Source organism: Morchella importuna (assembly GCF_003444635.1).
Source record: "Morchella importuna strain M04M26 chromosome Unknown Morimp01GS004, whole genome shotgun sequence".
In the NCBI taxonomy this organism is placed as follows: Eukaryota; Fungi; Ascomycota; class Pezizomycetes; order Pezizales; family Morchellaceae; genus Morchella; species Morchella importuna.
In genome coordinates, this window is record NW_025763401.1 from 1,079,937 (window position 1) to 1,106,328 (window position 26,392).

At 44.4% G+C, this 26,392-nt stretch overlaps 10 protein-coding genes across 10 annotated transcripts; 4 read left to right on the forward strand and 6 right to left on the reverse strand.

Moving 5' to 3' along the window:
* Positions 1-1,031: 1,031 nt before the first annotated feature.
* Positions 1,032-2,295, reverse strand: LAJ45_02436 (uncharacterized protein; the record flags this gene model as incomplete). The annotated part of the gene is made up of 5 exons (XM_046112027.1): positions 1,032-1,070; positions 1,133-1,218; positions 1,303-1,608; positions 1,687-1,941; positions 2,007-2,295. The coding sequence occupies 5 exons, from the start codon at positions 2,293-2,295 to the stop codon at positions 1,032-1,034; spliced, it is 975 nt and encodes a 324-aa protein (XP_045974927.1).
* A 675-nt stretch (positions 2,296-2,970) lies between these two features.
* LAJ45_02437 (uncharacterized protein) lies at positions 2,971-4,078 on the forward strand (the record flags this gene model as incomplete). The annotated part of the gene is made up of 6 exons (XM_046112028.1): positions 2,971-3,023; positions 3,094-3,135; positions 3,297-3,387; positions 3,445-3,480; positions 3,553-3,711; positions 3,773-4,078. 6 exons carry the CDS (start codon positions 2,971-2,973, stop codon positions 4,076-4,078), a joined length of 687 nt encoding a protein of 228 aa, XP_045974928.1.
* Positions 4,079-4,468: 390 nt separating this feature from the next.
* LAJ45_02438 (uncharacterized protein) lies at positions 4,469-4,726 on the reverse strand (the record flags this gene model as incomplete). Its single annotated transcript, XM_046112029.1, has 1 exon — positions 4,469-4,726. One exon carries the CDS (start codon positions 4,724-4,726, stop codon positions 4,469-4,471), a length of 258 nt encoding a protein of 85 aa, XP_045974929.1.
* A 641-nt stretch (positions 4,727-5,367) lies between these two features.
* LAJ45_02439 (uncharacterized protein) lies at positions 5,368-6,664 on the forward strand (the record flags this gene model as incomplete). The annotated part of the gene is made up of 6 exons (XM_046112030.1): positions 5,368-5,383; positions 5,541-5,556; positions 5,675-5,762; positions 5,924-5,990; positions 6,060-6,206; positions 6,321-6,664. 6 exons carry the CDS (start codon positions 5,368-5,370, stop codon positions 6,662-6,664), a joined length of 678 nt encoding a protein of 225 aa, XP_045974930.1.
* Positions 6,665-7,910: 1,246 nt separating this feature from the next.
* LAJ45_02440 (uncharacterized protein) lies at positions 7,911-9,570 on the forward strand (the record flags this gene model as incomplete). The annotated part of the gene is made up of 3 exons (XM_046112031.1): positions 7,911-8,399; positions 8,456-9,403; positions 9,475-9,570. The coding sequence occupies 3 exons, from the start codon at positions 7,911-7,913 to the stop codon at positions 9,568-9,570; spliced, it is 1,533 nt and encodes a 510-aa protein (XP_045974931.1).
* A 502-nt stretch (positions 9,571-10,072) lies between these two features.
* LAJ45_02441 (uncharacterized protein) lies at positions 10,073-11,423 on the forward strand (the record flags this gene model as incomplete). The annotated part of the gene is made up of 7 exons (XM_046112032.1): positions 10,073-10,085; positions 10,150-10,268; positions 10,454-10,468; positions 10,537-10,698; positions 10,921-10,979; positions 11,036-11,270; positions 11,337-11,423. 7 exons carry the CDS (start codon positions 10,073-10,075, stop codon positions 11,421-11,423), a joined length of 690 nt encoding a protein of 229 aa, XP_045974932.1.
* Positions 11,424-12,040: 617 nt separating this feature from the next.
* LAJ45_02442 (uncharacterized protein) lies at positions 12,041-14,158 on the reverse strand (the record flags this gene model as incomplete). Its single annotated transcript, XM_046112033.1, has 1 exon — positions 12,041-14,158. The coding sequence occupies one exon, from the start codon at positions 14,156-14,158 to the stop codon at positions 12,041-12,043; it is 2,118 nt and encodes a 705-aa protein (XP_045974933.1).
* Positions 14,159-15,577: 1,419 nt separating this feature from the next.
* On the reverse strand, positions 15,578-17,566 carry LAJ45_02443 (uncharacterized protein; the record flags this gene model as incomplete). The annotated part of the gene is made up of 3 exons (XM_046112034.1): positions 15,578-16,761; positions 16,825-16,989; positions 17,056-17,566. 3 exons carry the CDS (start codon positions 17,564-17,566, stop codon positions 15,578-15,580), a joined length of 1,860 nt encoding a protein of 619 aa, XP_045974934.1.
* A 1,308-nt stretch (positions 17,567-18,874) lies between these two features.
* Positions 18,875-21,315, reverse strand: LAJ45_02444 (uncharacterized protein; the record flags this gene model as incomplete). The annotated part of the gene is made up of 8 exons (XM_046112035.1): positions 18,875-18,882; positions 18,940-19,028; positions 19,098-19,996; positions 20,053-20,441; positions 20,508-20,638; positions 20,692-20,871; positions 20,931-21,047; positions 21,305-21,315. 8 exons carry the CDS (start codon positions 21,313-21,315, stop codon positions 18,875-18,877), a joined length of 1,824 nt encoding a protein of 607 aa, XP_045974935.1.
* A 1,959-nt stretch (positions 21,316-23,274) lies between these two features.
* On the reverse strand, positions 23,275-25,376 carry LAJ45_02445 (uncharacterized protein; the record flags this gene model as incomplete). The annotated part of the gene is made up of 3 exons (XM_046112036.1): positions 23,275-24,028; positions 24,088-24,387; positions 24,448-25,376. 3 exons carry the CDS (start codon positions 25,374-25,376, stop codon positions 23,275-23,277), a joined length of 1,983 nt encoding a protein of 660 aa, XP_045974936.1.
* Positions 25,377-26,392: the final 1,016 nt, after the last annotated feature.

Below are 26,392 nucleotides of genomic sequence, written 5' to 3' on the forward strand. Positions count from 1 at the left end.
AATCTCCTTCCAAAGTGTAATCATGCAATGAATCAACAATTACATAATTACGTGTATGTACTCTAGAGTATATCATGTACCGGGTGTTGAGGTAAGTGATCAGAATCTGATAAGTGAATGTTGCGGTAAATACGTGTATTTGTCTTATCAGATTCTAATCACTTTTCGCTACACCCTAGTACCTACATGTATATGAAAAGGGCGAGATTGTATGCCGATCAGTCACACAGTTCCGAGTCCGTACTAACGCCTTCCAAACGCGAGAGATGGATAACGGGGCTGATATGCTTGGCAAATTCTACAATTTTAATGCCATTACTCAGACATACATGCATCTTTAATTTTTCTGACTTGATCTAGGGAAAATAATGCTATATCAGTAAAAAATATACTTGACTTGAGCCAATGGGTCCTTATCCAATTTATGATGCAAGCTTAATAAGAAATACGCTGATGGTGTACTACCAAATCCTGAAAATATTTGAGCGAAAAATCGACTTGCGAAACCCATTGCCAGAGCTTAGACGAAAGAAAAATCCCATAAACCAAAAAAAAAAAAAAAAGAATTCCAAATCCCAAGGACAACTAGACCCGCTGAAATAAAAGGAGAAAGAGAGAGAGAGAGAGAGAGAGAAGGGGAAGAGAGAGAGAAACTTAAAGGGAGAAAAAGGAAGAAGAAACTGTACAAGTTGATATATGATTACCACCTGAAATGAAACGCTAGAGAAAGCAAAGAATACATAAACCCATGGACCCGCATAACCCTGCTGCTCCATAACACCCAACTTCGATTTCTTGTCAAATCCATCATGCATGTCCATTTATTCTTTTAGGATCAAAGTTCCCCTTGATTGATCTTCGCTGGTTGTTCACCTTCGCTCTCGGTTTCGGTATCCTCTTGCCGTACGCCACCCCCAGGCGTGGTAGGTCGCTCGTCATCTTCGTCTAACGATGGTGATAGGGTCAAGGATATTATGTCAGTGTGCGCCGAGCCGAGTCTTTGTCCCCCGAGAGTGCCCCAGCCAGCACTGCTAGCCGAAGGTGAAAACGGGGGTATTCCAATCTTCCCTCTGCCACCACCGCTATTTAGCATCCCGGGATTCGAAAAACCACCAGAAAATATGCTCCTCACATCGTCATCTTCGTACTCGTCAAAGTCGCCGTTGTTTAATGCGCCAGTCAAACTCTGATATTTCCCTTCACTCCCACCAGTATTGCCTGTGCCGCCATTAGTCGCACCGATTGTCGAAGCTGTTGAGCCGGAACGACTCATCCCAGGGCCTTGGGGACTTGGGAGAATACTGTGACTTGGTAAGATAGAGAAAATCTCGCCTTCCCCATTTGGTCCACTACCAGGCTCCGGCGCAAAAGGGTCTGCAGAACGGGATATCAAATCATCCAACCCCCCCGACGAGTCCCAGCCCTTCTGGGCTATCTTCTCGAAAATTTCAATTTCGGCCCTTACAACAAGAGCTGAAGAGTCGAGAATCCGAGATGAGGTTTCCTGTGAAAGAGCCAAAGCTGAACGATAATGGCCATATTTGAGATTATCAAGTTCATCTATTTGTCTAGTGAGATCGACCAGCGCGGTGCGAAAAGAAGATAGGTCTTCGTGTCCATCAGCGGCTGCCGTCGAAGTCCATGGGGAAAAGTAATCCAATTTACTAAACATAGAGGAATACCCACTTCTTTTCCTTTGTCGCGCAAGTTTCAAATGATCCTGCTCACGCTTCCGAAGCTCTTTGCTCTTTTCATTGGCTTCTTTCTTGTATTGCTCCTCGTTCTCATTGTTTTTTTGCTTATAACTATCCAATTCGTGCAACAAAGGTACCTCAAAACCCCTGTACAAGCTTTCAGAAAGAATATGTGTATTGCTAGCGATAAGATATTGAAGACCGCCAGCGTTCATAAGCCCTTCGGCGGTATCACCGGCTCCTTTACCTACGGAAAACCAGTGGGATCAGTGTGATTTTACTCTCTACGGAGCTGCTATCTGGAGGCCATACATTTCGCACAAGATTCTAAAGCAGCGCCAAACGATGATGCAGCAGCAGCTACTGCAGCCATGGCTTTCCGATAAACCTTCGCCGCATCGAGGAGGCCTTGATAGGCCAATATCGAAGCGGCAACATCTGACCTAGATAGAAAGTTCTTTGGTAGTAGCGGAGGTGGAGGAGGAGGCAAGTTTATGGATGCTGTGGGGAAAGCAGTTGAGGCGAAAGAATGGGTTGGAGACGGCGGGATGGGAGGAAGGCCGTGCAGGTTTGTGGTTGACGGAGACGTTTGGGCGGCCATAGCGTGAGGGGAAAGAGAGCGATGGAGAGAAGACGCGGCTTCCTTAGGTACGGCAGGCCTAGGAGGTAGCGAATCTATGTATGAAGAATACGCAAGAACACAGGGGGGGAGAAGAACAAGAAGGTGCAGACAATAGAGACAAAGTTTGAACAAGTCAGGGTAGAAGTTGCGAAAGCATTGTTTGAAGGCTCTCTCTCTTGAGGAGAGTTCCTCCACCACCTCCACCTCTACCCGTCGCTGGGTGTTGGCTGCCAAGGCCTAAGGACCAAGCACGGACGACCATCCAGGGGACCCTAGTATACGCGTTGGTGTGTAACACTGGGGGAGGAGGCCCCGGGGAGGCTGTTACTCTAGAGTACTATCTAGCACTGGCCAAGATCTGTGTACTTCAGATTAGAGTACAGTACTGTAGATATACATGTATTTTCCATGCCTCCTTCTGATACAAGTTGTGTTCCAGAAAACTCTGAATATCCTCCGGCTAGTTAATGCCTGTTCTCCCACACAAACTTTATTCGCATTCCATAGGCCTGGTTTTCCTTACTGTTTGCTTTACCTTAGCGTATCATTTGTTCTCGTTATCTTCACCATCCGCAACAACAACAACGACACCAACAATACCCCACATTTTCTCCTCCTTTCCCTTCACGCAAGACTCACATCTCCACCCCAGCCATGACCACTGCCGCCGCTATCGTTGTGCCCGCCGCTACTAAGCACACTGCCACGTAAGTCGCTCACAACAACATTCAAGATTGCCTGTCACTCATCGTGCGCTAACTTGTCTTATTTCTGCAGCTTTATCTTTTTGCACGGCCTCGGGGATACTGGCGCTGGATGGTATGTCCCCTTCACTTTTCCTATTTGCCTGACCCCGTGAATTTTCATATACCTTCTCAATATGGATCCACTTGCATATAAGTTCATCGCATTTATCTGCATATAAACTCCATCTCTTCTTCCTGTCAAGCCTAACGCTGCAGATATATCTCATTCTACAGGTCTTCCATCTCCGAGAATTTCCGCCTCCGCAGGAAGTTCGATGAATGCACTTTTATCTTTCCCCATGCGCCTAGAATGCCCGTTGACCTGGTATTTCTTCCGCTGCGATAAGAGTCATAATGTTTCATAACTAACTTCATCGTAAAGAATATGGGCATGCGCATGCCCAGCTGGTTCAACCTCGTGAGTAACCTGAGGGGTGGAGATGTTGGTTCTCAGTAGCTTCGAGTGATTGCTGATGATCTGCAAATCCAGTACACTTTATCTGAGATGGACACACGCGAAGACGAAAGTGGAATGCTTTCTAGTGTCGAAAAAGTGCATGGAATAATACAGGAGCAAATCGAGAAAGGAATTAATAGCGAAAGAATAATTCTCGGTGGTTTCTCTCAAGGCGGCGCTGTTGCTCTTTTGGTACAAACCCACTTTGACTACGTTTTTTTCTGTTAAGATTTCTAACTCGGCGTTTCACTAGTCTGGACTCACTTGCAAACATAAGCTCGGTGGAATCGCTGCACTTTCCACCTGGCTGCCTTTGAGCAAAAAGATTGCATCAATGACTCAAGACGCCAATAAAGAGACTTGCATTTTCCAAGCCCATGGAGAGATGGACGGGGTTGTTAAATTTAAGTGGGGGGAAGATACAAAGGCAATTTTGCAGGAGAAGTTGCACCAACCAGTAGAATGGCACAGCTATCCGGACCTCGACCACAGCGCGGATCTACAGGAGATTATGGATATGGAGAGGTGGATGCAGAAGATAATTGCTGATCAAGCGTAAGGAATACATGTACCCATACGACTCATAGAGTCCCTTCTCAAGATATGTATCTATTCCACGATTTCTCGTGTTTGCTGTTGCCGGTCATAGGCTTAGATTGTGTAATGAAGCTTAGATATCTTGCACACTTGAGTAGCTTCAAACTAAACTCATATTACTCTGGATATTAAACAAAAGTAGGACACATTTCCAAAACACTCCATACTTAAAAAAAAAAAAAAAACTATAAGAAAACCGGGAATCCCACCACCCCCCTCCTTTCCCTCTCTCTCCAACTGCGAATCCCACAACGAATCAAAACTCCACCCCAAGACAGCAAACCCAACATAACCCATCTTGCTATTGCTGCCAGGTCATGACCAGAAATGTTGTATCGATCGATAGGGAAGTTTAGTCTTTATTCAACTCTTTCGCCTTAGCATGTTGCTCCTCACGGCTTAGTTTGTTCTCGAAAACCGAAGTGTCGTCTGGGATGACAGGGCCCGGGGTCGCATTGTGATGCTCGGCGCAAGCCTTTGCAGAGTCGCCCTTCTTATCGAAAACACCGGCCTTGATCTGCTCTTCGTTGGGAATGACGGGGTTGGTAGACATGTTATTTGAGGAAGAGTCACCATCCTTCGAGTTGATTCCTGGAACAATAAGAGGCATGCTTTTGCGATTTTTTGGTAGGACGGTGGTAATAAAGTTTAGAGTGATTCGATGTGCCTGAAAAAAATGTTTTCGATGTTTTCTTCCGCTGCAGATGCTTGACAAGAATGGTAAGAAGAGGAGCTTGGGAGGCTTTTATTTTGTGAGATGAGGTGGCTATCTGGAGGCTGAGAAGATGTTAATGACGAGGGCTTAACTACGTCATATGACGCAAATGCGGGGGGTAACTAAACATTGACTCTTGGCAGTACTTTAGCTGGAATGGTCAGGCGATGTGGGATGTGGGGTCTTGCTATTCAAGCTTCAAATCTAGGTTCCCACTTTTAGATCAAGGCCGGAAGCTTTCCAGACAAGGGCTATGAAGTGAAACCTGCTCCCGAAGCCCCGAAGCCCACAGATTTCCGTAGGACAAAGATGGAGTTGTTTCGTGAAGGTCTTAATGATGGCAAGTACACGCTACACAGTAGTATCTATACTTGGACCCGTCGAGGTTTCAAAATTTTGGTTGCCACATTTTCAACCCGGGGATGTTACCAAGATCAAGTGCATACATGAACATAAAATAATATTATCTATGGCTTGCAGTCAATGTAGAAAAATAAAAATAAACCCGTTTTGACAGTCGTTTTCTGCAATAAACGATGGTGGTTCTGCGAAGTGTGTGTGCGCGTCGTAACAGCAGTCACTCCAAGCCGCAATCGATAGGTCTCCGTCACTAAGCAAACCTCCAAGCCCTGCCAATTGTGTGTGAAGCCCAACGTCAAGCGGTACCATCTCTCCGAACACCCCTCCCCCCACAATTTTTCATCTCCAGCGAATTTCATTCCAAGGTAAGTTACTTCCTCATTCTGAAATCTGCATATCTGAGGTTTTGGGTACAAAGTTTGTAAGTGTTGTGTGGTGGGACCTGACTAATTTTTTATTTTTATTATTTTCGTTGGTGGACAGTCTTCTTCTTCTCGTAACCTCACTTAATCACAATTTGAAGCAATGGATCCCGCGAAACTTGCGAAGTTGCAGGCCTCTGTTCGTATTGGTATGTGAAAAATCACTTTTACGGAAATCCTTGGTGGTGGGGTGGAAGAGGGGTAAAAAGGCGACGCGACGGACGAAGAAAAATCAGATTTCTCGCCGCGTTTAATGGGGTAATTAGGTTAGCAAATAAATGGGCGCTAACATATTGAACTTTTTATACAGGGTAAATATTTCCGCCTCCTACCAGAATTTCCGAAGATCATCGGAAATGATATTTTTGCTGTTCATGGTTTTCTTGTTGCAACAGGCGACTGACATTGGCCGGGGTTTAGAGGAAAGGGAACTCCGCGAAGGAAAGTTAAGAAGGTTCACAAGAGCGCTGGAACCGATGACAAGAAGCTTCAAACTGCTCTCAAGAAGCTCAGTGTTCAGCCTATTCAGGCCATTGAGGAGGTGAACATGTTCAAGGAGGACGGAAATGTCATTCACTTCGCCGCCCCCAAAGGTGAGTGATTGATCTTTAGAAAATTCATATGCAATCTACGAGCCAATCAACAGTCGAGATACTCCGTAGTTGCATATGTGGCAATAGTGGCAGTGTTGACGGTTTTTATTATAGTACATGCGGCCGTTCCCGCGAACACTTTCGCGATCTACGGTCGCGGGGAGGACAAGGAGCTCACCGAGCTTGTCCCCGGCATTCTCAACCAGTTGGGCCCTGACTCCCTTGCATCATTGAGGAAACTCGCGGAAAGCTATCAATCTCTTCAGAAGAAAGAGGGTGAGGAAGCTGGTGACAAGAACGAGGATTCGGATGACGACGATATCCCAGAGCTCGTCCAGGGCACCGATTTTGAGAGCAAGCCTGATGCAAGCAAGTCCGAGGAGAAGTCTGAGGAGAAGGCTGAAGAGAAGGCTGAGGAGAAGGCTGAGGAGAAGGCTGAGGAGAAGGTAGAAGCTTAAATCTGTAATACCTCTTCTCAATTGTTTTCAAAGGCTGTATCATGCATTCATATCACGTTTCATACGATTGCCTTTTTCGCAGAACAAATATGAATAAATAAAAAAAAAATTTGATATAAAAAAGGGCCTGAAATACAAACATAATTTTTTTTTTTACTATTCGTCAGTTATCCGTTGCATAAATTTCCTGGATCTTGGAATAATTGTTTATTATTAAGTACATGTATGTAGAAAGTACCTACATGCCTTTGGCACTGGGCTCAGTTTGATTGAGAAGATAACTACATATACATGGTCCTTACCTAGAGTACAATGTGGAAGAGTAGAGCTCCCTAAGTGGTGCTTAGAGTAGATGTGGCGTGGTTCGTATATGTAACTACATACGACAAGTATCTTTGCCCTGCCTAGCCCCTGCCTCAGATACGCATAAAGTACCTCCCATTACCGACATCCAATGGGTATGTTGTTTGAAACAGCGGAAGATAAAGATCGTGGCAATCATTCACACCTGGATAGGCAGTCATTGCCCTTTCTTCCTTCTCAACAATTTCCCACAAATTTATGTCACGTGAGGGGCCTGAGTAAGGGCATATAAGCGGAAGGGATCGGCCCTGTCAAATGAAATTCGGTTCCAAAAAGCCTATGCTCGTGTGCCCTTGATACATCTCTTTTATCGTTTCCTCCGCTAAACCAGCCCACCAACGTATCACTCAGGAGAAACCCACCCATCCCCCCCATCCTCTATCTCCTTCAAGCCCTTCCACCCAGGCCACTCGCTCCTTCTCCAAAGGAAATAACACCTAGTATAGTACGTGGCTTTCGGAAAATCTTTCTCCGCTTTGCTTACTTGAGCGGCGAATTAGTCTGCGCACAACCCCACCGCTTCAAGGTTCAAGGGACATCGCAACTGCAGACGCACGAGCGGATCCGGGGACTCAGGGACTTGTCTGTCTGTTAACCCATCAACAAAACAACCTTTGTCTTTAACATTGTCGAGATGGATCTCCTGTAATCAGTTGATTTCCTTCGGGAAAACTCGTGGTACTGGTCGCTCGCTATATCTTGTCTTCTCCGTACCTGCATCAAAGAATATTGATCGGTCGCGTGCTCTTATTTTTCCTCTATTTTTCTTCTTTTTTTCCCTCATCGTTTAGTTTTTCTTCCCCCTTTCATCTTCCTTGTCCATATTTCCTGTAAGAGCTAGGGAAGGACGAGTACTCTTATCAGCAACCTACTCCCGGCTACAATGACGGCAATGCCTGGCTCAGAAGAGATTTTGGAGGGTTTAGGCTCGAGCTCGTGCAACATCTCAAAGTCTGGAGGAAGCCCTATTAACACAACAACTAAGGCTCAACATATCCAAAGTACTGGAACCATCCCATACGAACCGCAGCCAAACCTCGCACCCCAAAACCGGGAGTCTTCCGTGTCTTCTGGTCTAATTCCGGAAACCGATAAAAACACAACCAACAGCCACAACCAACCTTCTCAACTTGGGGTCCCAGATGGAAACATTCGAGGGCGAGACAGAGTAGTTCGTAAAGGGGAGAGAGCTAGTAGCAGCGGCAGTGACAATAGTTCGAAAAACCGTGAAGCCAGAGAAAAGGCAGTCAAGGCCGCAGAGGAAGCGGAGGAAAGGGGCGCTGAGGTACTGGCCCAATACAGAAAGAATGGGGATTCTCGAGAGTTAGCAAAACTTGCACGCGACAAGGGTATTCCTCCAAATCTGCGTAGGGTATGTGCCATATAAAGCTCTCAATACGGTAAACAGCTTGCTGACATCTGTCTTAGGAGATTTGGCCGATCCTGCTCAATAATCACCCTTGTGTTCTTGATAAGCACATAGCCAAAGAGTTTGTCGAAAGGACTGAGAATCACGAAGATACTCGAGAGATCCCTTTCAAGCGCATTCGACGTGAGCTCGAACGTTACCACCGTAAACTGAAGAAGGTTCCAGCAACGCGTAATGGAAGCCCGTCTTCGAACCCATCTCCAGTAGGCTATGCACTTCCTAACGGAGAGTTTAAGGAGCCTGAACCGGGTCTTCTTGACCAGGCCGCTCTTGATACTGCTGTGGAAGATGCTGTAGTGGCGTTCCTCGAGAACCATGACCATGTCAACTACGCACCTGGAATGGTTTATGTCTGCCTTACACTTGCAGACTGGCTATTCATGCCTCCTAGCGTGGCTGCTAATAATGGAATCGACTACTTTAATGACGCGGACATTCTTTCCTCTTGTTTCGAGAAAATGATGTATGTCATTTTATGGTCCCCCACGGTATGCTCGACCCCTATCGAGCCTTCGGACTCCGTAATAAATCAAAGAATCTCTCACTTCCTTACAACATTTCGGCAATTGCTTCCTGAGGTGGCCCGTTATTTCGACGAGGAAGAAGTGGCCAGCTTCGGTGAGCAGTGGGTTTGCACATGGATCCAATGGTGGTGTGCTGGAGAGCTCAGAAAAGACGAAAAAGGGCGTCTATGGGATTGGTATCTCGGGTTCGAACAGCCTTGCCTGAGAAGCTCTCAGCAGTCAAGAAACAAAGCTGTTCGTGGGGAGTTTGAGGATTCGAGAGGGTCACATCCGGATGAGATATATTATCCATCAGATTGGCATATTCTTGTTTGTGTTGCTCTTCTCAAGAGTCGCAAGGATGATTTGGAGGAGCTGGAACAATCGGAGATTCGCACGCTGCTTAGAGGATTGCCCAAAGTTGATATGGGTTTAATTATTGAGGTTTGTTATTCCAGAATTGTCACATTAGACTTGGACAGTTTTTTTTCTTTCTAACTAGTATCTGTCAACAGGAAGCGAAGTCTCTCCGCGAAGAGCTCCGAGCCATCTTACAACATGAAGAGGAGGATTATGCAAATAGATCGACCGGCAACGCTAGTGACGATTGACCGTAATACCAGTTCAGCGCTAACTGTGAACAATCCATAATGGTATGTTTAAGATATGTGTTTGTGATCTTGCTTTGTGCATGGATGCAACCATAAAAACGAATAAGGAAGCAGAAATAAACAAAGTGCTTTTGAATGAAGTAGGAAACAGGATGGCGCACGCTGGGGTCTTTTGCATGGAATTCATGTCTTTGTGTTTTTTCATTATGGTGACATCGGCTTTGTGAATTGTTTTAGTTGGTCGGGGGTAATCTTTGCTCTGCATGTATGTACTATACTATGCTGTTTAAACTAAATATGGGAGGCAGATTTTTGCTCGCAGTTGATTACTGTTTCGATCTTGAGATAAGACAGAAAAAGAACAGTGCTGTTATCAATGACGAAATATCCCTTTCGAGGCTCAAATCTCTGAATATGTAAGCTGCATGCTGTGGAATGAGTTCGAAATTTGGAAAATCTGGCGCGGGTTGAGTATGTACAGGGCGGGTTCTCTACACTTAGGATGGAAAGGTGGTGTAAGCTTCTCTCGTCATGGTCTAGTAAATTCCAAATCGGACTAGGAAGTTCCCACAACCACAGCAGTCACGTTGCACCCAGCTTCAATCCCACTTCAACGCCAACAAAAAACATCACCAAAATACCCCGCCTTACCAATTGAACATTTTACTATTTCCAACTCCTCATCACTAAATTTCAAGGTACGCTTCATTTCCCGTGTGCTCCATACATCTCCGTCCAGCAGGAAAATGATATGTGTAAAAAGAGATTTTGGTGGGGGATGGTGGGGTAGCGAAATATGCACCCACCCCCACCCTCTCAGATTATACACAACAATCGAAAGCCTCAAATCACAAGCTCACTAACAAAAACTTGCTCTCTACAGCCATGTCAAACCCCCGTATTGAGGACGTTACCGAGGAGGAGGTCAAGAAGGTCGAGGTTGAGGACCATGATTCTGAGGAAGAGTCTGGTGCCGAGGATGCTGGTGCCGACGAGAGCGGAATTCCCGCCGGATCTTCTGTCGCTGTTCACAGTAAGAACGAGAAGAAGGCGAGGAAGCAGATCGCCAAGCTGGGATTGAAGCACGTTCCTGGCATCACTAGGGTCACTTTGAGGAGGCCTAAGAACGTTTGTTTACCCGAGCTCTTGTTCAATTGGAGGAGACCCCTTGAGTTCACGGCAGCTTGTTTCAATACAAAAAAGAAAAAGAAAAAGAAAAAGGTTGGGCTATCAATTGCGTGGGGGAGCTGCGGTCTTTGAGCGCAGGAAAAAAGCTGTCGTGGACTCAAAAATTGACGGTAATACTCTGGATACCTCGAGCAAATTTTGCTAATGTATCTTATGCGATAGATTCTTTTCGTTATCAGCAATCCCGATGTCTACAAGTCCCCTACCAGCGACACCTGGATGTAAGGGCGCACAAGACTTTATTCTTCAGAGGTTTCAATTCTGACGAAAGGTGTAGCATTTTTGGTGAGGCCAAGATCGAGGACCTGAACTCACAGGCACAGGCCAACGCTGCTCAGCAGCTTCAACAGGCTGAGAATGCGTCAAGCATTGAGGCTGACTTCGCCGCTGCTGCCGCCGCCGACAAGGGCAAGGGTGCTGCTGATGCTGCTAAGGAGGAGGAGGAAGACGACGGTGAGGAGGTCGATGAGGAGGGTCTTGAGAACAAGGACATCGAGCTCGTGATGGCTCAGGTATTATTTTCACCATACACTCGGAAAAACAAATTCCCGAATGCTAACAAAATCCTCCCACTATAGGCCAACGTTTCTCGAAAGAAGGCTATAAAGGCGCTCAAGGAAAACGATAATGATATCGTCAATTCAATTATGGCCTTGAGCGTTTAGATAATCTCTCTTAACTCCCCTTTGTCCTACTCAATCTTCATGAGGTAAAAGAAATACAATAAACCATATCTTGGCGTTCAAAAAATAATACTTTCCTTATCGAGGTCTCTTATATGATTTTCTGAATCCGGCGCTTTTGTCACCCTACATCTCTGGTTCTTACTGACCTCCAAATATCGATCTAGAAAACTTAAAACAAAAGCACGGATGTCAAATTACAACCCCTGCATTTTAATTGCTGTTGGTTGTGCCGAAGATGTGCTGAAATTAAAAAGATGCGACTGCTCGGTGACGAGGATCAATCCTGGAACGTGGCTCTTAGTGCCTAGTCGTGGGATTGGGAAAGCATTACACCCTAATTTCAAGTATTCCGCCGTAACCAGATATATGTAATAATCATGAGCTATCACTCGGTCATACTGAGACGAAATTGCCATAAGTTTAAAATTTAAACCTCAATTAGAATTATCTCTTGTCCAAAGATTGGACAAAGTCAATCAAATACTGTTATATAAAAACTACTCGCTCAGGATTTGCTACTCATGAATATTAAATGTTTTCAAAATACATGTACTCCAACTATATATACCCCTGTCAAAAAATTAATGCTTATTTCGTTAAGAGCCAGCATCCTTCCCACCACCAGCGTCCACGACACAACGACCAATCTCGTATCTGTTTCTAAAAAAGCCCATCACCAGATTGTTCCAATCACATAAGCCATAAATCTCCCTTGAAGCTTTTATACATTGATCTCCAACCGCTCTCAAAATATTTATGTCACTTTCATCCAACAATCCTCCTTCCAGCAAACCTTCGTTCCAGAAAAGATCAACCACGAAACTGAGCTGAGCTCCGAGCAAAAATGAATAGTTTTTGTCAGGCGCTTTCGAAACATCTTGAAGCCACCCCAAATACTCCATGGTTGGCCCTTCATGCTTCCGGAAAACGCTGGCATGCTCGGAAATTTCGTATAAGCCACGATTCTCATTTGAATGGTGAACTTCATCCATCCCTGCACAGAGATCATTTTGATCTTTGAAACCATAAAGAGCCCGAAGAATCTTGATGGCAGTCATACCTTTCTCAGTTGCGCATTTTGCTGGATACGAAGGAAGATGCTCGAACGGAACTGCTGAAAGGCGGAGGATCGGGAATAGGCTTTGAGGAGTTGTTGCACCGGAGATTGGCGTGGGTGACAAGAGATCTGAAAATTCCGTTACGTTTGGAATGCTAATAGGAGGCGGTTTATCGATCTGGTCTTGGAAAATCGGTCTTGATGCATTTGGGTTTGAGAAGCTTCGGCCAACAAATTCCAAATAGGCACCCACGGAAGATTTCGGTCTAGGATTCACAAGCTCTTCAATCCAATCTTTCAGCACACCAACCTCATCTGTGGTGAATGCTCCAAACATCCGTCCGCCCCATTGCAACTCTTTTATTAGCTTGCTCTGTTCTGGAGAGCCCCTAACGACCCATCTCGATTCTGTCAGAGCATGCAGAAACGCGAGTGAGTGGGTGTGATACGCTTCGGTTTCCAACCATTGACTCAACGATTTCCCTGATCTACCTCCGATTTTCGCAGGGCAAGCAGCATGCATTGGACGAGCGGTAAAGCATTTTTCTCTGAAAATCTTTTCTACACTACAATCGAGTTTCGACGGGGATGCTGGTGTTGTTGGTAACCCTTCCGCAAGGGTGGCTCCGGCCTGGACTCGCCTCCATGCAATTCCAACCTCGTTGGGCGGAAGCGATTCGATATACTCTGTTACGGCTTTGATCCCCATAGCTGCATGGCCCGAGTGGCCGTTATCGATGGAGACATGTAGGATGAAATAGTACGGATCCAGTCTCAACTCCCGAAGCTCCTGGATGGTGATCAAGAGATGCAGTGGTAAACTCTCATATGCCATATTAAACCCTAGGATCTCCGGCAAGAACTCCTCCGGCCATAGTGATAAACACAATTGAGAAACAGCGGCCTTCCACACCCTCTCCTCTCCATTCGGATTATGGCAATTATCGATAAATTTCCTTTCGTTCCCCCTACCGATGTCCGCATCGATGGACCGCATGAGTTCTTGATAAACCCAAACATGGTTTTTAGTCAAATCTCCATCGCCTAGCTCCTCGCTGAGAATTTGCCAACCAATGCGTTGTGAGGATCGGTTATTCGGTAGGCTATTGAAAGCTCTGTTTATGCCGCCTAACCAAGCACCATCGACGTATTTCACTGGCGCAGCAGTGCGAAGCCACCATTTTGCATACTCAAGGTTGGGGAAGATTTCTCTGGGGCCACCTTGACGTCTTCGTAGGAGGTAAGAATTGAATCTTTCGGTGATTTGTGATTCGGAATTTCTGAAGAACTCATATATGGCAGCTGGCGAATAATCAGGGATTGAAAGGATGCTGCTATCGTCGGGAGCTGCCTCGAGTGCTGCGGTAACAGTTTCGTCGAGGAGAGTTATAAGCCGATTTCGACCAGCATATAGGGCAGTGGGGAACTGTTCGAGATTTTGAAGGAAATAATATAGTGTCTTATCTGACTGGAGAGGCGCATTGGATTCTAAGGTTGAATTTGGCTCTTTCTTTGTAGCTGAGAATGAGTCAAGTTGCGCGTCATTATTGGCGCTCCCGGCCTTAGTGCTCCCAAGAAGATAAAGTTTGCTCTTGAAGGCGTAATAGGCAAGACATGTTAGGAACGCCGCAATACTAGAAGACAACGCCAACAGCATTGCGAATTAACAAAAGGTTTCGAAGTTGGTTTCGAGCAAGGTCCGTATGAATCCTTTGGAACCTCAGGAATCGCATTTTTAAAAACATATCTGCTACTGTGAAGCCGGAATGTTCACGTCATAACATGTAACTGAACTTGCCTTCAAAGAGATGCTCCACAGTACTGAAAGTCCATTAGTATGGCCCGGGACCCCTTTGTGGCTGTGTATCTCGGGACGGAAAATAAAACCGCTACTATTTCTGCTCCGGACACTCATAGGGATTTTAGCTATTGGAGGACTTCCCGTAGTCAATAGCAGATATCCGACTTCCGGGCTCTATAACTTGTCCCAATGAGATAATACTTATTAATTGAATAAAACTTCGACTTTCTCTATCCTATCCGAAGCAATCATCTTTCAATGGTCGATATAATAGAACGGATGGAATCCATAGGGCCATCCCTATAGCCTACGGGAAGTCTCAAGGATACAAAAGGCTTCTCAAACCATATATTCTTTGGCATAGCACTAACCTCGGGACATGAAGTAACCCTATATGGTTGACGTCATAGACTCTAGGTATCACCGTAAAGCTGAGATCATTCCAGCAGAATATCTGTGAAGTGACTTTTAAAAATTATAACTATCCATATCAAGGCAAGGATCCATAACTGCCACCAAGCTCTTTGCCCGCCTAAGCACTACTAATTTTAAAAACAAAATTCCTTACATGCAATTTCACCACGTAGGAATATTATAAAAACTTTATTGGAGTACCGAATATTATAATTGGTGTTCACATCTTCAGACACCCAATATATATGAAACTTGAGCTCTTATTAATCACCGAAACTGTTTTATTGTATTAGCTCTCATTGAAGTCGGCAAAAAAGCTTTGTCAAAAAATAATTGCAGCTTTCCACGTTACAAGTGAAGTTGATATAGTCTTCAAATACTGTGCCGAATTAAGTAAATTTATGGTAACCCTTCGTGATATTAATCCTACAATATATATTAATATACTAGAACCGCATCTAAGACGGTCATGATTGCTTGCTAAAAAAAATGGTATGAGGTGAGCAACCTTTTGGTAGATTCAATAAATCAATGAATTAATCAACCTTTGTATGAACATCATATGTAACTCATCTGAGGATGAATTAAACGAAAGAAAAAAAAAGAAAAAAAGAGAGAAAAAAACTCATCTGAGGCTTCAAAACAAGGCTTCTATTGCATATGCTATTTACCAAAGGGGAAACCACTAAGAAAACAACACCAAATAGCTGTGACACTCCACAGGGAAAGAAAGACGAGATATAAGTACATGATTGGGAGGGGGGGGGGGGGGCGAAAGGGAGGCTTGCAAAGGAGCAAAGGACTCCCACAAAAATAAAAAGAAAGAAACATATAAAGGTCATTGAAGTACCAAGCAAATCCTTATAATTCTCTGTGCCCACTGCGATCACGCAACAATCCAGAGGATTCATTGTCGCCTTCCTCATCCTCGTTCTCCCCCTCCTCTTCGTCAATGGTTTCAAGTGCTCTCCCTTTCACTGATATCATACTCAATATAAGACCCACCCCTGCAATTCCACCAAAGACACCCCATGCCAAAAATTCCCCTTTTGGTACTGTGGTGGCCGCTGTAAATAACCCGCCACTAACTAAAGGTCCTATAGCTCTTCCTCCAGCACTAAGAGTCTGCGCGAGTCCGTTAAGTGTCCCCAGGGTGGAGGCGTTAGGGCTCCCATTTGTAATGAGCAGCATTGCACATGTGAGTCCAATCACTGTGCTTAACGTTTTCAAGAAAAGCACGCCCCCCAATTCAGCCCAGAGCCAGAATTTAGAGCTCGGGTCATGATCATCATAATACCCAACGAACGGCATCGCCCAGAACGCAATCGTGAAGCCGAATAATCCAAGTCGATATCCCCAATGATTTCCAAGCCGCTCTTGCATTGGTCCAAACAAAAGGAGTTGAAATACGATCGAAATTGTACCAACAAACGCAAGAGAAAGGCCGATTTCTTTTGGAAATAGACCGCGTCCGGTGGGTGGCTCGGAAGATACGAAGATTGGGTATAGCGAATTGTAGGATATATTCGAGAGATTGAAGATTGAGTATGTTATTAGGAGGACGGCAATTTCCGGAGTGATGATTGATCGATATGATGGAGGAGTTGATATCTCGGGGAATAAAGCGGAGGTGGCAATTTCATCCCCGAAGTAATCCTCGTGCTCTTCCCCTCGTGATGACGAATCTCGATTATTTGATGAAGTGTGAAGATATCCTGGTTTGGCACCGGCTGTGAATTGCCATAGCCAGACAAATAAATTCTTGACCCGCTTTCCTAATGGCGGAAGAGATTGCGCTTCTTTCAAGCTTTCGTCGAGAAGGAAAATACTCACTAATAAATCGAGTAGTAACAAAACTGCTGCGACAATATTGGGAAGTAAATATGGGTATTCTGAGAATACACCGGTACGGGACGAGTGAACAAGGATGCCGCCGATCAGAGGGCCTGTTATCCCACCAATGCCGTAGACTACAGGAAGGTAAGAAAATGCAGTCGATTGGTTGGACTTGTCGGTTATTTCACCAAGGACCGTGGAAACAATCCCTAGATGCCCAGTTTTAGAAATCGCATTCACAGAATCTCATAAGTTACGAAGAACCGCCATACCTGCATTCCCATTTACCAAACCCATAACAGCCTGTACAGCCACCGCCTGAAAAAGCGTCCTACAGAAGCCAAATGCAAGAAAGCACAACGCTGTTAACAGTGTACCCGCAAGAATAACCGGCTTCCTCCCAATCTTGTCACTCAGTCTTCCCCAGAAAAAGTTTGCTGCCCGCAAATTCCTCGGTCAGCCTACAATTCCCAAACATGTGATTAAACCACCGAATAACTTACTGCCGAATTGAGCTGCAGCAAAAGAACTTGCAATGATCCCAACAAATAACCCAACCTTCCTTTTATCCACGTCCGGAAATGAGGAGGTCATTTCAGGGAGATAAGGTGAAAAACTATTCAGTGCTGTCTGCTCAGCCAGAGATATTACAGCAAGAATAGTAAGCTGTTTTATCGGTATAGGCGTCGAATTATCTGACTTCGCTCCAGTATCACCCGTCTTGGAACTATTATTGTCGGCATTTTGGCTGTACGTGTTTGATAATGGTGATGAGAAGCCATCTACGGGTGGAGGACCACTAGTTGCAGGAGGGGTGGTTGGAAATGTCTGGTAGTGAAGCGAAGAGGCACGACGCTGCATTAAGTTTCTCATGAAGGGCGGTGGAGTATCAGGGCTTTTTATTAAATCCGGGCGATCCTTGGAAATCAATGTCAAGGAGGATTGGGACTCACTTAATTCGAGCCCTTTAGTTGTACTTATGGCCATTTCCCCGGTAAGTGACGTCGTTGGCATGGTTCATGTACAAGGCCCGTGCATGTATCTGCACCCATGACTTGCGCAGGGTGAACGGAATACCCAGCCGGAGACGAAACCCATAAAAGAATATTAAGCTATTTCGAGACTGTATCTGATCTTAGCCTCTTCGAGTAGAGTAGACTCGTAGAGTAGAATAGTAGGTAAACATCTACGGGCTTGGGTTAAGTCAACTTCGTCAAAAACGAATTTTGAATCTCAATATATATATATCATTAAGGCTGGCGTATCCGGAGATAAAGGGATAAAGAGCCTGGGTTGGTACGTACGTACATGTATATAGGTATCTTTTTGTGCGCCTAGCATACATCCTTTCTACTTATCTTGATCGTGTTTCTTGACATCATAACTACATATCATAGTCATGCGCGAGGTGCGAATAACCAAACCATTCTACAGCTCACGATAGAGCTTGTGCATAAGTACATAAAACATAACCAGTACATGTAGTTAGGTTTTACTAATGCCAACACAAACTTTGAGATAATACATGCAATCGAGTGATGATTGGTGAAACCTCATTTAACCAAGGAATTTTGCATCGGCAATAGACTGCGTATGGTTGTTGTTGTTAATTCGTTTATTAGATCTACCGTGTATGTGATTGTTTACCTACGAACTCGATAGTACAGAAGAAAAAGGGAGGGAGGGAGTGGGGGGTGGATTCGGTATGATATTCGAACCCCGCTAATACGTACCGCATTGGTACAGTATTCTTTTTGAGGTGGCGGTCTAATTCCTAAATTCCGCAGTCCTATATATGCAGGTAGTGATGTTGCCCCGTTTTTTCGTACTGTAGTGATTGGTTTTGATTTTTGATTGATTAGGTCAATAAGTATGTACATGCATTCTTGCGATTGGTGCTAATTTACAACAATTGTTCGGCACTCCCCCATCTTCGGTATACCGCTATATACGGGGGTCTATATGGTTCTGGAAACCCTCCTGATCGTATTAAACAAGGTGTCTGGGGACGGTTCGGGACGGGTTAGGGTGTATTTGGGCGGATGGGAGAAAAGGAGCCTCTGCTCTATCAATAACGAGAAGTGCAGCACCCTTGACGGTATCAATTGCAGAAAAAAATAACTGCATGACGCAGACCGTGTCTAAGAACTCCTCAAAATTAAGTTACAAATAGTCCCGGTGCCAAGCCGTCATCATACTAATTTGCTCTTCAAGAGTCCCGGAAGCGTACTTTAGTATATATAAAATTACAAAACACAGCACCTAGTACACCGATATATACCTTTACGCTGCCAAGAATCCTCTCGATTCCCGGATTACCATTTAGAAGCCTATCTATAGTAAGCAAACACCCCTCGAGTATCCAAAAAAAAAAAAATCCCACTTACCGTGCTCAGTGCTATCACCTCCTACTGAACTAGTAGCAGAGCTACTTGCTATGCTCTGTAAAATTCCATCCATATAGTTTGCTCCACTCCTTTGAAGATAATAGCCTAGTCAGCAAATATTACACCCACAGTATGAACGTTCGAGTATGACCACCTACCATTTCTGATGCGTCAAAACATCGCATCCCAATTCTTTCTCCCTCCTCTGAATCAAATCAACATATGCCAGCATCCCATCTTTCTTGAATCTCGTTGCAAGTTCGCATGTGATAGTAGCTCCCGAATGCAATCCCGCTAAACTGATCAACTGCAGAACAAACCCTTCTTTTGCCAAATCCCATACAAAGCTCTTTAGCTGAGCCTCAGAGAACCCTTCATTCAGCCAGTTAAAACTCGGTGAGAGATTATAAACCATCCATTTCCCTTCACCTGGGCCCCCTTTTGCCCTAACTGTTCTAGCAAATCCAGCAGCTTCTTCAACAGACGGTCTTTTCGTCTCAAGCCAGAGAAGATCGGCGTATGGTGCGAAGGCAAGTGAGCGCTTGGTCGCAGCTTGAATACCGGCACGGTAATGGTAGTAGCCCTCACGGGTGCGGGGGATGTCCCAACTAAAGAAGATCTCACGGCCGAGAAGCTCCTTTGCAAGAATTCTAGAATCAGAGAGAGCGCGTTCAGAGGAACCATTCAGGTACTGGCGGATCTGATTCTCAGACGCAGATTCTTTCTTGAGAGCTTCAACAACGGCCTCGTCGAATGTAACCATTTTGTGTTTTGCAACCCATTCGGCCTCAACCCTGTTTATTTCCTCTCCGCTTGCGCCGCCCTGCTCAAGTGCGTATAGAACTTCACTTAGTGGCTTTACATCTTCAGTCACACCAAGTATGAATTCATGGTCCCGGATATCCACAGTGCTACTAATTAGTTTTCCACTTTCGGAATCTGTTCGGGCGATCAAGAGATTTTCACTGCCCATAAGGTCCCATTGGAAACGTGCTGCGATAAGGCGGTTGATATGTTCGCTCATTGGGACTAGTACTTTGCCAGATAGATGTCCACACTATAAAATCGATATCAGAATATGAAAGCAGATATATATATAAGAGCAATAGGCACCTTCTTTCCACCATGAAGTTGATCCTCCAAATGAATTGCAGCCGCTCCATTTTCAGCAAAAAGCTTGGCGAGCTTCATCACAGCTGAAAGACCACCATGACCAGTATCCCCATCTGCGATGATAGGTCTCAAGTAATCAATCCATGGCGTCTTCTTCCTCTGCTCTGGAGTTAAGGATCTTCTAGCATCCCAATGTCTTCGGTCATGTAATTGCTGCGCTTTGAACAACCTCTGCACCTGGTTTGGTACAGTGTTATACGGATAATCCCCCAAATCCGGAGAAACTTCATTCGTACTTGTTAGTACACTTGAGCATGCCCAACCACTCACGTAAAGAACCTCCTGGTGAGGAGCTTGCTGTGTCATTTGTACCGGGTCGATAGCACCCACTGTAGACCAGGACCGAGTTGTCAGCACCTTTCTTGAGAAATACATGGAAATTGTAGGGAGAATACTGGTATGCACAGGTTCTCCGGCGGCTGCTCGCTCCTTCAGTAACCCAAATAGCTTCTTAGCTGTAGTACTACTTGGGTACTCTTGTTTCAAGATTCCACGCTTGCTGACAATGTTCGCTGCGGTGTATGGTCTTTTGATCCCAGCGAAGCGCGGAGTCTTCCACCATTCTTTTACCCCTTGAACCTCAGCCTCGAAGATTGCATCTTCCTCCTCAGGCGAAGGAGCAACATGGAGTGGCCGCGAAGAGTACATCCGAACAAGAGAGAATGTTGCGCCAGGTGTAGGAGTGGTTGACAGGATCCGCGGGAGTGGTCGAAGCACAGGTAATCGACTGATTGGAAAGACCATTTCTGAGGAGAATAACTTAATTTTTGAATATTAGAAAAAATTGCCACAAGGGAAATGATTTAGGGAGCTTATACCTATTCCCAGTCAGAACCCGGCAAAGACGATTTGCCTCGGGATCTTCCTGTCGTAGGCCGGCGTCGGAACCAAGACGCGGGGCGGGGGAAAGGAAAGCACTAACTGAGCTCCTGCAGCTGTACGTAACTCGACTAATCAGTAGGCATCTACATATAGTATAGCGTGTTAGAACCACATGTATCACCTAGCTTAGTAATTGTATATTAAGGGCCCGTTTGGGTTGCAGCTTGCCAAAACTTCTCCATAAGTCAATATTTCACGGGGATAAGCTTAAGTCGATCCCGTTAATTAATGCCAAACGAGCCCGATAGCCTTAGACGTTGTTTATTCACAGGACTTAATCATATGAGCGCTAGCCCAGATTCTAAACAACTAGAATTCCATTGTGAGCTTTAATAATGCCAAAATGTTAATTAAAAACCTTCTATATATATATATTATATATCTCCTAATATATAAAATATCAGGACGAAAAGAAATTTCGCAAATGGCAGGTGATGATTGGCCCAGGCTATAGGGCCTAATCCTACATGCACATAGCCCTAGAGTACAAAGTACTGGATAACTCATCCGAGTCCCCGGAGGCAGGATACTGTTTTCATCTCCGAAGTGGGATATGATATCCTCCTGTAGAGAGATGCCCAATCCTCTCAGGTAGGATGTGATATCTTAACTATTGGGTACTACCCGTCGATTTGCTGGATAAGTTATCCTTTTTTACCGGGATATGATAAGATATCCCCAGTTAAGGAGAGATATTTCATGGGGTGGGGATGTTCTGACTGGTAGGGGATACCTTACCCTTCGTAGGGGATATCATCAAGAACCTAGATTTAAAAAATATTCAGGGGAATCGAACTTAGGCATTGGCGATTGGATCTAGCAGACTTAGATGTTACCAACTATGCTAGTGGTTTAGATACAAAACTAGTACAAATTGCCAATATCAACCCTAGTTTTAAAATTCGACAGCCAAAAAAAAAAAAAAAACCGAATTTGTCTGTCCAAAATTGCTAGGGATGCGAAATACTACAAGCAGGAGAACACTTTATTCTATGTGAAAATCCGTATCCTTATCAGAGGATATTAGATTATATCAACATGAAAGGATATATATACACGGGAAAAGATAAGCTATCCCCGAATACAGTATCCTATGGTAAAGATACTACTAGTATATCCCTTTGTGGGGATAGTTTATCCAAATAAGAGCGAAATCTCCCATTTTAGCTACTTGATGATTGGGGATCCCAAAACGCCCAAATGACTCAAACTTATCTTCCCACAGGATAACCTATCCCGACCCCCGGGATGTGCTATCCCGATTCCTAACAAAGTTGGTACCCTAGGGATAGGCTGCCTACATAAAACGCTAGGGTGTACCTAGAATATGCCGTAACAACCCTTCAATAAAATAATTGTTGAGTTTACTCTGCCCGGGAAAGTACTTTCAAAGGCAAGATGATTCCGGTTGGTAACAAACGGGAGAATATCCTCTAGTATATTATATTTATTTCATCGAAATATATATGCATATTTCAAACGAAAAGGTTACCCGGGCTTCTAACATATCGAGTGCTAACCTGTGATCAAACATTCGAGTACTATACATTGAGCTGACAACAATACCAGTGACCACTCAAAAAAAGCAATTTTTTGTATAGCTTTACTAACAGATATTGTTGTCTTATCAAATAGTAGATCTCCTATACAAATTTGATTCCTCTATTATGGGGGGGTTAGCATGCTAGCTTAAGGGATATGTACCTAATTAATTAACGTACGTCTATTCGATCTACATGTAGTTACGCGTGCTTAGTCTAGGTAGTAGCCGCGCGTAGGCTCTTAAGCTTACTTTCAAGAATACATAATGCTACTAAAAGAAGAAGTATCCCTTCCATGGATGAAACTTGTCAAATTCGCGACCTGGACCCTGCACCACTTAGTAGGGGAATTGTGTTGCCATTTACGGTTGATAACAACAACAGAACCAATTAAGAATTAGCAAAAGTTACCACACAAGGCTAATGATAGCTGAAAGAGGGAAGTCGCGAATTTGACAAGTTTCATCCGTGGAAGGGATAATAGTAGAAGAACAATCATATATATGAGTATCAATAATAAATCAGTAAATGAATATTACGCCGCCTGTATCCGGACAAAGAAAATAGCCAAATATCTATATCAACTAAAAGTATACAATAATAAGGACGTACATGAATAACAGATAAGTCGCGTCGATGGACTCACAAATATTCGAATTTAGTCGAATGACCTACGGATCAAGTCAAAATCTATTTCCGCCAGTCTCGATATCCTATTTCCCGCATTTTCTTGCATACCCTACATCACCTCGTACCGCATTTCAGGTCCAGGCTGATACGGTTTGCCATACGGACCGGTAGTTGTACTCTGGTTCGAGAAAGCAGGGTGTTGAGAATGTTCTGGTTGTTCTGAGAAAGCTACAGGTGGCGGCGAGGTAGGGAGCTCTGCCCATTGTGGAGGATACCCTTGGCTCGGGCTGGTTGCCATGCCGACATAATCACTTTCCATCTCGTGATAATGTGTACCACCCAGTGCCAATGGGTGTGGAGTGTAATATCCGCCACTTCCATCCTTCTGCTGTTCCCAGACACCCCAGTCCTGGCCTCCATGGTGTCCAGGGCCAAGTGGATGCTTTTCATCTGGATCTCTGATCTGTGAAAGATTCATCATTGGCATCCCAGAATGACCATTGCCGTCCGATTCGTTTCCACGATAATCGTTTACTGTTGTCGATGAGGGGATAGGTTGCATGGTAGACTGGGAGGGGTTGGTGGACTGTTTACGACGCCAAAGAATAAAGATTATTCCAAGAGCAAAGAAAATCCCTGCAGCACCAGCTGCTGCTGCAATGAAGACTATTGGAGGCCCTTTCTTTTTACCATCCGTTGAAGAATCTACGTTATCATCCACGACGCCTTGGCCATCTGTTGATTCATCACTTGATAATGCTGTGGCTGCAACGATATCGGGTTTTTCATTTGTGTAAGAGACTTGAGAAAGTTGGAAAATTCCCGAGTCATGGTTCACAAATAGGTATGCAGCTTTCAAAAACCTAATTATCCTGTAAGCCAATTGGTCAACCCGCACAATAGACCAAAGCTCACAACATACGTTCGACCCAGAACAATTGGCTGTTTCGATGAATCATCGAACGTCTTGATGGGCAAATAATGATCATATATGTCGTTTCCCACAGGAATATAATCTCGTAGTGCAGCGATGTTTTGGTAGAGCGCACTTGGAGGAACCACTATATCAATACTGCTTCCTCCACCAGACACTTGAAGTGTGAACGTAATGTTCCCAATATATTTGTCGGCAGAAGCTCCATAAAAGAAATCCTGTAAGGGCTCCCCATATGTTGCTCCTAAAGCATCAGACAGCAGTTTTGCAGTTGCTTTAGGGAGGTAGCTATAGTTCTCACTCAGTAATTGTTTTTCAAAATGAAGTAATTTATGTGCGTGCACTCACATATAAGGTGTGCTAGAGTCAATGATCACTTTTCTAGTTGCGTTGAATATATCATGTGATGAGTCACCAGCTGTGTCTTGGTTGAGAAGAACTAAGCTTTTCAATTCCAATTCCACTTTTCCATCGCTAGTCGTCGGTGCCTTAAGTGACTCGGTTCTGTTATCGATCTTTGTTTTGTCGTACCCGCCCAACGTCAAACAACCCGGAAATGAGTGCACCTCCCCGGTAATGCTAGTAGTATTACTCGCACCACGTTTGGTCTTCCCCGCATCAGAGTTATGGTTTTCTGATTTATGTGATTCTCCACCCGATTCGTCGAATGTTGGGTCTATGATAGAATATGCATGATTCTCAATATCGATACCAACATGGATACCGTAAGAGCGAGTGCCAATCTGGCCGTCCTTCACAAGCCGTTTTAATAGTGTCGAATCAGGCCCAAGTCCTATAAACCCTGAAGTCATATTACAAGTGTCGATCAACCCGAATGGAAATTCCTTCATCGAAATATCATCTCCATCGTCCAACAAGGCAACTGTATCTTTTCCCTGACTCCCGTCCACAAAGAGAACATATTGGTCGTCCTCCCATGTAAACACGTTCCCTGTAGCTGTATAAGATGAAGAGTCTTTGGATAAGAATACCCCCCCGCGGTATTTGACACAACCTGCCAGGGCCGTGGCGTTGCCTGTTGGTGTACAAGCTTTTGGAGAAATAGCAAAAGAGTCATCTGTATTTGTAGATGGATTGAGATATATAGTTTGAGGCGGAGTTCCAATGGCCAATGGAATCAGATAGTCGTCTGTCGAGTTGATCGCAAGTGACTTTGAAAACTGAATTGATATAGTATCTCCAGAAGTTGCAGATATGATACTGCTAAAAAGAACAATCTGGACCAGAGCACTAGAAATTATACTTGAGAAAGCCATATCAAAGCATAAAACGTATTGCACAAATTCTATGGTGAGATGGATGTAAAGATTAAAGAAAAAACTGGACCGTGAAAATCGGTAAAGACAGTAGAGCCGTGTCTTCTGAGGAGGCTTTTAAAGATAAAAAAATACTTATGACCGTAGGTACCTGTATCAGCACTCTACTGGGACCGTGAAAATGACCGAATTCCGAACTTTCCAAATAATTCCGCCGATAAAAAAATGAGCGTGCAACGCCAAAGATCACAAAGACTTGGGTTAAGGAGCGAAGGCTCGAGAAAGGACTCTATTCGTATACGAGATGAGGGCATCACAAGCTTCTTAGGGAGGTGTAAATGCTCCATTGGACTATCATTTCGAAAGGGGCAACCCTCATTGCTTTTGCCTCCCCCCCTGCTTCTCTTTTGTTCTTTATGATTCATGTCTATGATCAGAGCGCCTCCGAAGAAACATCGGACTAGAAATCTCCGCACGGGTGTCTGTGTGTCTCAAAGACAGCTGACCAAGGGGTCTGAGTGTTTATGCAGTATTCATGAGCCACACGGCTGGCTTTCTCAACCCTGCACATAGATCTGTGCTTGTTTCAACCTTCAAAAGGAATCAGGATTCTCATGAACCCCATGGTTTTCGGTGCTGGCAAGATCTGATGCCTATATGTACTCAATCATATATATGTATATATTTAGTATAGGGTAATAAGGACTTCTACAATATATGTACCATGATTTTTTTTTTTTTTTTTTTTTTGAAAAGTGACTTGCATATACGGACACCATCAAGCAGTCGAAAGGATCCGGATATAATACCATAAATCTGTAACAAAGAGAGAGCATCCGTGAAGGATATTGCTGCCCACAAACATCCCCAAATTACACCTGGCGCACCAGAGTTATCAAGGCGGTCGGTGGAAATACTAATCACCTCAATGCCTATTGGTTCAGTGTAGTATACTAACATAGGCTCAACCACTTACATGTAGACATTAGCGTTTTTATAAGGAAATCATTAGCTTG